Here is a 13,009-nt window from a genome sequence, read left to right on the forward strand (position 1 = left end):
TTTTCTCTGTGGAAACCAAGTGATTTCCCCTTTTCTTTTTCTTTCTTTCTTTCTTTCTTTTTTTTTAAATTTTTTTTGAGACAGGGTCTTGCTCTGTTGCCCAGGCTAAAGCCCAGTGGCATCATCATAGCTCACTGCAACCTCAAATTCCTGAGCTCAAAGCAATCCTCCTGTCTCAGCCACTTGAGTAGTTGGGACTATAGGCACACACCCAGCACCACACCTGGCTAATTTTTCCTTTTTGTTTCTTCTTCTTTTTTTTTTGGAGAGATGGGGGTCTTACTCTGTTGCTTAGATTGGTTTTGAATGCCTGGCCTCAAGCAATCCTCCCACCTTGGCCTCCCAAAGTGCTGGGATTACAGGTGTGAAGCCCTGTGTCCAGCCTCCCGTTTTCTTTGACTGAGCTCTTTTCCAAATCATTCTACCATGGGCTATTTTGTTATTTTGGACAAGTCACTTTATTCTTTTATTTGAAAATTATGGAGGAGGTGTCCTTCCTCCCCAAACAAGAGTTCCATTGGTGTAACTCAAGTTGGATCTTGGATCTTATGAGCTAAGTTGTGAAAAGTGCTTTAAAAATGAACATTGCATAGGGGTATAAAATGCTATAATCAGCATATTCATTATTACATTTATTTCTTCATTGAGTGAAGAATTGCTAATACCATTCTATGTTATTGTAGGTCAATATTGCATTTTCAAGAAATAATGTGTTCTGTTGGGACCAGAATACATACAGATATAGTTTTAAACTCTTATTCACGTTTCTTGTCCTAAATTATCCTTTTTGTCTTTTAAGTTTATTGTGTAATGTTTTAAATGAATCTTTTCTTCTGGAATGATCATCTGCAGTATAATTACCACTCCAAAAGTAAGGGGGCCTGAGATTTAGTCTCCAGTTGAGGACACTGGCAGCTTCTTAAAACAAGAGACCTTTGATGTTTGATGTTTCCTCATCTTTTGTAAAAGGCAAAATTGCCTCTGTTTAAAAACAAACACACACCCATCCACACATTTCATTTTTTTTCTCTCAGGTCATCCAGGTTGCTTCCCTATCTGATCAAACACTGGAAGTGACAGCAGAGGAGATTCAGAGGCTAGAAGGTAATGAGAATTGAGGATGTGGGGAAAATAACAGATTGACCATTTGACCGAAGTACTCACCATGTACACATTTGCTGTTGTGTTCACAGGGACTCAAGACTTTGATGTATCTATTTGTAATTAGATTGTTACTCTCTGAGAAATGCTATCCAGTGCTTTAAATGTTAATTCTTATTTCTTTAAAATAAGCCATCTGGTTTTCTGGCTCTAACACTTATAGTTTTAAATGTTTTAGATGTGTTTAATATACTAATTGTTATACTTTTTTCCAACAAATCTTTGTTAGTATTCTATTAATATGTATGCACAGGTCTCAGAATTTGGTGCTGTGAGAGTACAGAGATGAACAAAACACAACTCTGCTTATGTGGAATTTATGGTCATGTGTGTATGTGCACGGGTGTATGTGTGTTGGGTGGGGTGAATGATAACAGTACCACAAAATTACTAATCTGGCAGAATTTTTAAATGGAGGAATGGAAGGAAAGCATTATTTGTTGAAGTATATTGCTGAGGACTTCACATGAGTTTTCTTATTTAATCTTCTCAACAACTCTAGAAGGTACTGTCTATAGTTGAGAAGCCCAAGCCTCAGAGGTTAATTTACTTGCTCCAGGTGATACAGCTAGTAGAATGGGCCTGGGATACCAATCTGAGTGTCTCCAGTAGCAGCCAGCACTGCCTGCATTGCACCCTGCAGGGATTCTGGAAAGTGGGATTAAGAAAGATGCGGGATGCTGTGGGATTTCCAAGGAAAGAAAGGTACTTTGCAGTTAGAAGACCAGGTAGGCTTCCTCAAGGCATTTGACCTGGTCCTTGAAGGGGGATAGAATCTTAACAGGTGCAAGTTAAGGATGAGGCTGTTGCAGGCTGAGGAGCAGCCTGAGAAAGGCATGGAGATGAAAGGACACCAGGCGTGTTTGGGCAGTCGAGTAAACCAATCTGGCTGTGGTCTTAGGGAGGAGTAGGACTGGGTAAGAGATAAGGCTAGCAAGATAGGTAGGCTCCAGATTTCCTTTCTTAAATACCAAGTTGGAAATAAAGCCTCCTAGTTGTACTCTCATGAAAAGAATACACAGAGTTAGGTCTTTATTTTATCCTGAAGTACCCAGCAATCAACGTGTGGCTGTTTGTTGAAGGGGAATGTGTTTTGTTAAGGTTGATGTAGGTCAGGAATTTGACTTCTGATTTGAAGACAAGTTTCTCAGGAAGTCTGAACACTGGGTTTGTGCAACTCTACTGCCATTTCCCTGGGCTGGTTTTTGTTAGGGAGGATAAAGGGAATCTGAAAATGACAGGAATTTATCTTTGACAGATGCCTCTCACCAGCAGAGAAATAAGGGTTCTTTGTAACAGAGATAATTGAGTCTTCTCATACAAGTACTCCCAATTTCAACCAGGTTATATAAGCACCTAGATTTGGTCCTTTAATTCATTGTTGAGATTGCAGCACCAGAACATATGGGCACATGCAATTTTCTCTCCTGAGATAAATTTGCACAGAAAATAGTCTGTTGTTGTAAAATAGGATACCATAATACATGAGTAATATTAGTATTTTTCTAATGCTCTACACAGATAATAACTCACTCAGGAGTGCCTGTAGAACAGATTGTATCTGTATGCATATTGGCTATCTTTGAAGGAATATAAAAATCTCCTTTATCACTTTTTCCTGACTTAAAAGTATATCTCTAATAAATTAGAAAACTTCAAAAAATATATAAAGGAGAAAATTTAAATAACTAATGCCTGTTAATACTTTGGTTCATTTCCCCCCCAACACCGCCCCCCCGCATCTAACTCCTCACTCCAATTAAATCCATACTCTTTTGTTTTGTATTATACTGTTTTCAGTTAACATTTTTTCATGCATACTTTCCTATGTCATTAAATAGACTTTAAAAGCATGATTGTAAAGACTGTGTTATCATATAATATCTATCCTTTGGATATTTAATTATTCTCCTATGGTTGGGCATTCCAGTTTTTTTCTGATTTTTCACTTTTATAAAATAATGCTGCAATGTATATATGTAAATGTTGGTATGATTCTGATGATTTCCTGAAGATAAATGGCTGTACATGGTCAATGGGTGGAACCATCGTAGATGCTCAATTGAGACTGTGATTGCCACACTACTGCCAGCATAGTTGTACCTCTTTGCATTCCTACCGAGAGTGAATGAGACCTTTTTCTCCTCATCCTAGCCAATGCTGAGTAATTATAATTTTTGTAAATATTTACCAATTCAATAGATGAAAAATAGTACCTAATAGTTTTCTTTTTAATTCCTCTGATAGTGAGGTTAAGCTACCTGTGCATGTACTCTGTGTGTGTATGTGTGTGTTTACTGGTCATATCAAATACCATATTTTTAAGAACTTTACATGCTGTTTCCCATTTTTTTCTAATAGGATATTCGTCTTTTCCTTATTGATTTGTAAGAGTTCTGAATAATTGTGATTATCTTCATCCAGTAGAAACCAGTGCATCCTTGAAAATGAATGAGAAAAATCTTTACTTGATTATTTGGAACAATTTCCAAGCTGTGTTATTAATAAACACAACAAAACAAAAAACCCAAAGTGTACAACAGTATGAACAGAATTCTCCTGGATATGTAAGAGGGAGAGGAAGTAAAATACATGGAAAAGTATGTAGTTGTTTTATTTCTGGAAGGAGACATATTATATGAAGGTGGTTCCCTTGGGGGAGGAAGCCTGCAGGAAAGAAGACTTCCTTTCCATATTAACAGTTTTATGTTGTTTGCATTTTTACCTTGTACACTGGATCCTTTTATATTTTTTACCTTGTGTACATTAAACAGCTAGTTAATTTTTATAGCTATAAATTAAGTACATTAGCCTTTTCTCATTCACGTGTGTTGCAGATATTTTTCCTCATTTGTTATTCACCTTTTAACTTTCTTTGTGTTAGTTTTTGACATATATGAGATCAAGTTTTTTTACATGATCATATCCATTAGCCTTTACTGTTGTGTTTTCTTTTATTGCTTTACACTCATAAAGTTCAAAATAAGGTAAATTATTTACCTATATTTTCTTCTATTGGCTTTTTGGTTTTTTTACTTTAAACCATCTATTATGTATTTTGGTATATGATACAAAGTGATTATCTAAATTTTCTTTTTCCAGGTAGTTGAGAAATATTCCCAGCACCATTTACTCAATAGTTAGTTCTCCCTTTACCCACTGATTTGTGATATGGGTATATTAACTTTTTTATATATGTTCTAGGATTTGTTGCCACGTTCTCTGTTATAGTCCATTGTCCTGGCTGTAGTTCTGTACTGTTTTGATCATTTGCCTCTTCAATATATGTTACTATTTGATAAGGCAAGTTCTCCAAATTAGCCTTAATTTTGTGTGTGTGTGTGTGTGTGTGTATGCTCTTCTTATCTTTGAAATCCTTTTAAGTTTTTTAAAATCCCATTGGGATTAGTATTAAGGCTAAAAATTAAATTTGGAGAAGACTAACTTCACTTCACATTTAGTTGTCCAGTCAGGAATATGTAAGATATGATACTGTCTTCACTGAAGTCTTCTTTAAGGCCTCTAAGTAAAATTTTTATAAGTCTAATAAAGGATTGATGAGTTTTTTAAGTCCTTTACATTTGTTTTAGGTTTATTTTTAGGAGAGTATATTTTACAGCCGCAGTTGTTACTGTAAATGAGATTTTTTTCATGTTACTTTTTAATTGGAACAAAAATATTTTGTTTATTAGCATTTTTTAATCTTACCATATGTTTATTGCCCTTATTCTGACAGTATTCACTTAAAGTTTCTATAATAGGTATATTATAATATTATATGCAAATTAAATTTTAATATCTTCTTTAGTAATTACGCTTCTTATTTTTATTTTTTCACCATTGTATTAGTTAAAATAGCAAATTCCTAAACTTTTTGGTCTCAGTCTCCCTCTACTTGCTTAAAAATTATTGAGAACCCCAAAAACCTTTGGTTTATGTGGATTATATCTATTAATATTTAGTATGTTAAAAATTTAAACTGAGAACTTGAACAATATTTATTTATTGTTTAAATATATAAAAATACTAAAGTCATTATAAATATAAATAATATACTTTTATGAAAAATAGCTATATTTCTAAAACAAAATTTTATTGGGAATGGCATTGTTTACATATTTTGTAAATCTCTTTAATGTCTGGTTTAATAAAAACAACTGATTTCCTTATCTGCTTCTGCAATTCAGTCTGTTGCAATATACTGTTTGGATTGAAATATATAAAGAAGCTCCAGCTCACGCAGACCTGTAGTTGGAAAAGGGAGGAGTAATATATCCCTTTCAGATAATTGTGGATAATTTTTCTTTGATACTATGCCAAAAGTTGACAACTGGTAGTTTCTTAAAGGTTGGCTGTGATGTGGAATCTGCAACCTTATCAATGATTTCATATCCTGTTATTAATACTTTAAAATCCATCTGTTGGTCTCACGCTTTATGAATCATACATTGGTCATTTAGAAAATATTATGTTATGAAGATCTTCCCAAATGTTAACACATTTCATTACACACTATCAAAAAAAATCACATTTATTAATCTTACTATCTATCTTACCAGAAAGTCCATAAGTGTGGGGAAGCAGCTACCCATATTTCATTTAGCTCCTGATGGCAAATATAGTTTCCCAAATTCTGAGTTTTGCTCAAAATTTAATCATTAGCAACAAATACCATAAGTAGTTTTTCTTGAAATGACAGGCTTACTTAGTTCATTTTTGAGAAAATGTCTGCCAAATACACAAGTATAAGTAACTGTAGTTTTTCTGTCAGTTTTTCTTCCAAATAAAAATGGTGTTCATGGCAAAAGTGGCTGGTTCAGCTCACAACTCAACGATCACACTAATACTTTTCCTTGAGATAACCCTGGTAATTTGGTGTGTAGCAAATTTAACTGTATGTGGATTCCCCACGTCATCAATAGAACATTAAAAGGACATGTACTTAAAATTATTAATTATTCCTGCTTTATCAGGGACTTTTTTAGTGTGACTGCCTTATTTATTTACAGTGAATGTGTGCATAATGGTGAAAAATATAATGATTGTGACTTCTTATGAAAATAGTTTTTCCCTTGCAAACCCCACAAAAGAGTCTTAGGGACACCTGGGGTCCACTAGATTTTGAGAACCTGTGCATTAGAACTTCCAGAACAATTTAATAATGGTGATAAGATTTCCTTTTCTTGACTTAGTTTCAGTGGAACTGCCTAATAAGTAAATACAAAGGCTGAGGTTAAATTTGATAATTTCTTCATTTGCAAATTTTAGACAACGACTCTGCAACCTCAGACCCTGATGCTGAAATCACTGCCAGGACCAATGGGAAAGGGAGCCCTGGTGAGCAGTCACCCAGCCCTGTCCAGTTCATAAACAGCACAGGAGCAGGTGACTCCAGTCGCTCAACTCTTCAGAGGTACTCTCACCTGATTCAGATTTTCACTATATTTTACCAATTTCAATAATTTATTTACCTTAGAAACAGAACTGGCAGTTGTAAAGTTCCACCTTTTAATCCCAGCCCTTCTTCTTTTCTCTATACAAATGCTGCTTCCTGAACCTATTTCACAGTATTCTTATTGAGTTAATGAAAGACTATATCAATAGAGTTTTCTCTATATAAACGCCACCTCCTGAACCTTTTTCACAGTATTCTTACTGAGTTAATGTAAGACTATATCAATAGAGTATTAATTTTCACTTCTCAGTTCTATTCTTCTCTCTCCTATACATAAGTTTGTTATTAGGACTTAGCTTTGCAAGTAGTATCTTTTGATTCAGAGAATACAGTTTCCATCCCTTTTCTGTCTGCCACAGCTTATAATTACCCTGTCTAGAGTTACAGCGCTGCACATGGGGCTCTGATGCTGAGTAGGTGCAAAGGAGAGTGAAGCAGCACTCGGTCTTGATTCTAAAACTGCACGTGGCTGGTCCTTTTTTGAAAATTGTTTCTTTTATTTTTTTCCTCTACGGCTTCTTCTGAGACATGGTCCTTCTTATCCCATGGATTTACATGGACTTTATTCTATGCAGTTCTTTCTCACAAATATTCACTATTGATTATAAGACATTGCTGATATTCAGCACATAGCCATCCCTTCTACTGGTAAAACAATTCTACTAGGGAAAGAATTGCTGTCATCAGTACTATTATTATTGTCATCATCATTATACTACTTATATGAAAGGACTCTAAAAATGCATCCAAGAAGAGATAGGCCAATAGGATTTCCACTGTGGATATGGTTTCATATCAAATAGATTTTCTTCTCCTTTGATTCAACAAAATATGCACTATATGGCATAAAGTTACAGGTTTTTTGGGGGGTTTTTTTTTTGGTTTTTTTTGAGACACGGTCTTGCTTTGTTGCCTAGGCTGGAATGCAGTGGCGTCATCATAGCTCACTGCAACATCCAGCTCCTGGGCTCAAGTGATCCTCCTGCCTCAGCCTCCCGAGTAGCTGGGACTATAGGCACACACCACGCCTGGCTAAGAGTTGTAGTATTTATTGGATTTAAATGCAGAATTTGATTTGTTGTGGTGGGAGAGGAACTATGCTACGTACTAATCTGTAGTTTAGCATATGTGTCTTAATATCTCCAAGGCAAGTAACCATCTTGTTATTCCGATACAGATGTCTCACAATTTGCCATTTTGTTCATAATACTTAATCTTCTTATTTCTTTTATTCATGTTTTTATCACATCTTCCCTATGATATTAAGATGGTGACCAATTTTAGTGACTTACTGACCTTAGAAAAGAACTGGCAGTGGTAAGCTTCCTCATTTTAATCTTAGCCCTTCCTGTCTCATTCTATGAATGTCACCAAATGTAAAAGCCTCTTCAACCTCAACAATATAACCTATAAAATGAAAGTAAGTACAGATAACTATTGAAAGTATTAAGGTTCAATATTCAGTATCTACAGTGAATAGGTCACTGGATAAGTATATGAAATATATAAAGTATTATTACTATATATATTAGATATACATAGTAACAACTTTCATTTTTCCTGTCTGACAACCTTATTCTTTCCCCTTTTGCTCTGATTTCTTACATTCCTCCAAATTCCATTGGATTAGCTGTTCCCCTCTTTCTTCCTCTGGATGCTGCCCCTGCTGCTGAAGGCAGCACGTGGCCTACAGTTTCTACTCCCTCAGTCATGTAAGGACTTAACATGTCCTGTCTGAAGGTGAGTAGGGACGCGTGGATCTTCTCTTTGGAGCCCAGTGTGATAGAATAGGAATCCATAGGACCCTGCATTCAGAGGCAGAACTGAGACACCATATCCACTTTCCTTTCTCTTTGAAGCATCTTTTGAAAAAATACTGAGCACTCGTCTCACTGCACTGAAGAAACGCATTTACCTTTAAGCCACCAACCCCTGACTAGTTTCTGCTGACCTACTTTTTCACTTGCAGCGTCATCAGTGGTGTTGGGGAACTGGATCTGGACAAAGGGCTAGTGAAGAAAGCAGAGCCCAATACTAAAGACAAACCTTATCCTGACTGTCCCTTCCTGCTGCTAGATGTGCGTGATAGAGACTCTTACCAGCAGTGCCACATTGTTGGAGGTAAGAGAAGGCTTTCAAGTGACTCAACGCTCAAGAACAGAGTCTGTCCTTGAGTCCAGGCAGACTTGAACCAGCCCATGGTCAGCAGTTAAGGAAACCACACGTTAGCTGCATCCATTATGGAAACCTATGGGGTTGGCACCACTGTAGTCCTCTGGGAGGGGCTGCTGATTTTCACAGATGGCTGTTGGAAACAGTGAAGTGAAGCTTCATACTTTGTTCATAGTGTCCTGTTTCTTTTCTTTCACGAAAGTACTTAGGTTAATGGCTCATTGATTTTGAAAATATATTTATTTATCTTAGATTTTAAACCAGCTGGGAATTGGGGCCAAGTTGCACTAAGAGAACTACAGACTTCCTAAACTTTTTCTTCTCTTTCCAGCTTACAGTTACCCAATTGCAACTCTGTCTAGAACAATGAACCCTTATTCAAATGATATTCTTGAATATGTATCCTTTGTTGCATTTTAAGGAGTTGGGTAGTATGAGGATTGTAAGAATCAAATGTATCTTGAGTTGTGCTCCTGGTAAAAAAAACTGTGAAGGACCTTTGATATTAATCAGCTTAGTATCTTTTAGAATTTGGATTCCTAGCTGTTGCTGAGAATCCTGACTCTATTAAGACAGATGCTTCCAAACTGTACTACATTGGGCCAAAAAACATTAGGTTAAGGGTTAGGATCCATTGAGAATAGTCTTAAGAGCTTTTTTCCCCCAGTAAAGCTTTCCCAGGTAGAACTTAAGAAGTAAATTTATTTTAACTTTTTTCTTCTTAAAATTTTAATTTATTTCATTTATAAAAAACTTACAAGTAGAAAATAATTTAAATATTGAAAAATATCAATATAAAAAAGAAAATTGAAATCTCCTGTAATCTACACAATTGAGCAATAGCTCCTATTATATTATTGATATTGTTTTTCATTATTGATATATTTTATTCCAGACTGTCTCCTATGTGTTTTTTTAGAAAGTTGAAATCATACTGTATATGTAACTTTTTTCCACTTTATATTGTAATGTATTTCCCCATGCTGACACAAGCTCTTCGTAAACTCCATTTTTGATACTGTATAATATCTCATTTGCAGATTTACTACAATTTACTAAATGTTCTCCTATTTTGGACTTTTAGGTGGCTCCCATGTTTAACTATTATAAATAAGGCTTTCCTGGACACATTAAACATAGAAGTTTTTCTATTTCTTTGTCTGTAAAATGGAGATTGTAATATTTACTTTCCAGGATTGTAGGGATAAAAGAACTGAAGGGTGTAAAGTCTGTAACTAGTCCTGTCTTAGACCATGGTAACATTAGCTTGTAAAAGAAAAGAATACTAGTTTGTGAGGCTTTCATGACAGGAAAAAACCCCAATAATCCAATAACCGCTGGTGCAATGGGAAGAACGGGCTCATCCGACACTCCCCAGAACCCAGAAGGGCGAACCCTGACAGCCCTCTACCCCTTGGGGGTTTCTGATAGTCTAGGAGCATCGGCTCTGTGCCTTGGAACCTTAACTCATCTGACTCTTAGAAAAATGCCCACGGCAAGATCATCATTCTGTACGACGACGATGAAAGGCTGGCCAGCCAGGCAGCCACCACCATGTGCGAGCGGGGATTTGAAAACCTCTTCATGCTTTCCGGAGGTGAGCAAAGTCGTCCTCTGCTCAGGACTTAAAAGGCAGATATTTGGACTCACAGTCCTTCAGCCCCACCTCCATCACCTTTTTCCCTTCAGTGCCCAGAATTTAGTGTTCTGGAAAGAGAGAAAACCATGCTGGCCAAAAGAAGTCACGAGTTATGTGAAACTTCCCTTAGCTCTATCAGCACGTGCTTTTAATTCCTAAAATAATGATGTTGCTTCAGGGCTCTGTAAGAAAGCCCTAATGCTGAAGACGTGAGCAAAAGAGTTTCTTGTGGCATTCTCAGAATCCCATGTAACTCCTGACATGTTCTGGTGTAAGTTGCTCAATGATGAAACAGTTAAGAAAGATTTCATGTCCTTGTGTCGGCCTCGACTTGGTGATCAAAGATTAGAAGACATGCAGGCTTCTTTCCAGGTTTTGGGTTGGCCTCACCATATTGATGCTGCTTTTTCTGATGTTCTTCTAAACCTAGGTCTAAAAGTCTTGGCTCAGAAATTCCCAGAAGGACTAATTACTGGTTCCCTGCCAGCGCACTGCCAGCAGGCCCTTCCTCCTGGTTCTGCCCGGAAACGATCCAGCCCCAAAGTGCCGCCCCTACCAGCTGAGAATAAATGGAGATTTACCCCAGAAGACTTAAAAAAGATCGAATATTATCTGGAAGAGGATCAGGGTCCTGCAGATAATTCTAGTAAGATATTTTGACCTTTAATATTTTCTGTGGAACATAAGATTTGTAACTTTGAATATCACCTCATATGAAAACCTTCATCTCTCATATTAAATTCTGAAAATATTTGGGAGGATGTGGTACAGGTCTAGGGAGAGGGGACAGTGAAGATGATCCCAGATAGCAGCAAGAATTAGGCATTGAGCACGGACATAGAGAAGAGACTTTATCAAAATGTCCATCTCAGGCAAAGTTGAAAAGCTAAGCTTAAGGCATTCAGATTCCTTCTTGGAAAGCTCTCATTTCTTTCTGCTGCCTCTGGGTACATTTAAACTTCTGAGGGCCTTCTACCTACCTTACCTGTGTCACGCTACTTTCTCTTCTCTTTCCACTAAGTGCTTCTTACCCTGCATCCCTCTCTACCAAGGAGGGAATGAAGGACAGGCTAGGTCTGCTGGAGGTAATGGCCAGGAAGGGGAAAAGGCTATCGGGGTTTCCCTCCATCCCTGCCCCCTTCCCCACCTTCAGGTTGACCTGAAGGATGAGGAGTAGGTTATTACCGGCCTAAAGCAGATGCCTCACAGGATTTCATTAGCTTAAAAGTGGTTGTAGACTAGGACTTCATTAGCCTAAAAGTGTATCTGGCGTATTGTCCTTGGAATCATTCTTGCAGCTCTGCTCCTGCTTTCTTGCTCCCTTCAGGCCGGCTGAACCAAGCTAACTCCTCCGGAAGAGACTCCAAGGTGCCTGGTGCCCGTAGCGGTCAGAACCTTCCTGCCAGGGGCCCTGCCGGCCACTCGAACCCCCGCTCACTCAGCAGTGGACAGCAGCAAGGCAAGCCCTGGAAGTAAAGACTTTGTCTCACTTCGTCAAATAAAATAAATGTTTTTTCTCTTTTTGGAACCCCTGAGCAGTTCCCAATTTGGTCATTTGCAGAAACTGCTGCAGAGGAAAGCCTGGGCCGTGTGGGAGAGGCCCTCTTCCCTGTCCCTGTGTCCAGTTCCGCTCCCCACGGCCAACATGGGAAGGATTTTGACAGGTGACCACAAAAAGCAGAGGCACAACAGGCTCTAGTGTCTCCCCTGTTGTTTACAGAATATTTATGTCTTTTGAAACCGAAAAGGAAAAAAAAAATCTAATTGAGGCGGGGGTAGGCTTTTTTTAAAAAAAAAAAATAAGGTCCAGCTTGTTTGAGCTATATCCCATGTTGTTCTGTAAATACTTCAGTCACATCTGCCGGTGTGCTCTCTGCAGTCAGTTTTTCCATTCACTGTTCTTGATTTCATGAAGGATTCTCCAGGTAGGCCTCGTGCAAGCCGCTGTCCCCAAAGGTGCAGATGAGTCTTAAGTCCCAGCCATGCACAGGCTCCGCACCGAGTGCAGGCTCCCTTGCTGCGAAGCTCTCTGCCCAGCACAGCGCAGTCTGCTGTGAGTCTGGAGGCCACTGCCTGTGAGCATCACTCAGTGTTAAGGTTTAGTAGAGTAGCTGTACACTTCCTGAATGTTCCCCCTCCCTGGATGTTTTCCTGGAACCAGAAAGGTGTGCACTCAATTGTCTTCACCCCGAGGAGGAGGGCCTCTCCCGAGAAAGCCCTGGCCATCGTACAGGTCTGTGTTGAGAGCCCCGCAAAGCCCACCCGAGCAGTCCCTCCCTTGTGGTCGGTATAGCGGTTGTGAATTTCCACTGCCCAGCTTGGGCCCATCCACGCTAGATGAATAGAAATTATGGCCAGTTGAAAATACCAGCTTTAATCAGACAACTGGGGACCCACAAGGTGAGGAGGACCCCGAAGTCCTTTGTGAGGGCTGACAGCCCCTGAAGCCCTTGCTTAGGAATACAGTGTTAGTCTAATTGAGTAATTAGTGCAATTTCCTGCTTACTTTTCATTCTCATGACTGAGCTGTGATTAGGAAGTTGTGATTATAGATTCTGGTTTTGGCCGGAATTTTGAATCAG

The 13,009-nt window shown here is 38.2% G+C and overlaps 1 protein-coding gene across 3 annotated transcripts in view; it reads left to right on the plus strand.

Moving 5' to 3' along the window:
• The window catches only part of CEP41 (centrosomal protein 41), a 40,267-nt gene extending 28,312 nt beyond the window's left edge, over positions 1 to 11,955 (plus strand). For all 3 annotated transcript variants that reach the window (XM_045565486.1, XM_045565487.1, XM_045565488.1), the window contains exons 5-11: positions 1,035 to 1,104; positions 6,430 to 6,574; positions 8,586 to 8,737; positions 9,120 to 9,187; positions 10,271 to 10,385; positions 10,858 to 11,073; positions 11,755 to 11,955. In XM_045565486.1, the coding sequence (XP_045421442.1) occupies positions 1,035 to 1,104; positions 6,430 to 6,574; positions 8,586 to 8,737; positions 9,120 to 9,187; positions 10,271 to 10,385; positions 10,858 to 11,073; positions 11,755 to 11,903 (915 nt within the window). In that variant the 3' untranslated portion in view covers positions 11,904 to 11,955. The remainder of the gene's footprint in view (positions 1 to 1,034; positions 1,105 to 6,429; positions 6,575 to 8,585; positions 8,738 to 9,119; positions 9,188 to 10,270; positions 10,386 to 10,857; positions 11,074 to 11,754) is intronic.
• Positions 11,956 to 13,009: the final 1,054 nt, after the last annotated feature.

Source organism: Lemur catta, chromosome 11 (genome assembly GCF_020740605.2).
Source record: "Lemur catta isolate mLemCat1 chromosome 11, mLemCat1.pri, whole genome shotgun sequence".
Lineage (NCBI taxonomy): Eukaryota > Metazoa > Chordata > Mammalia > Primates > Lemuridae > Lemur > Lemur catta.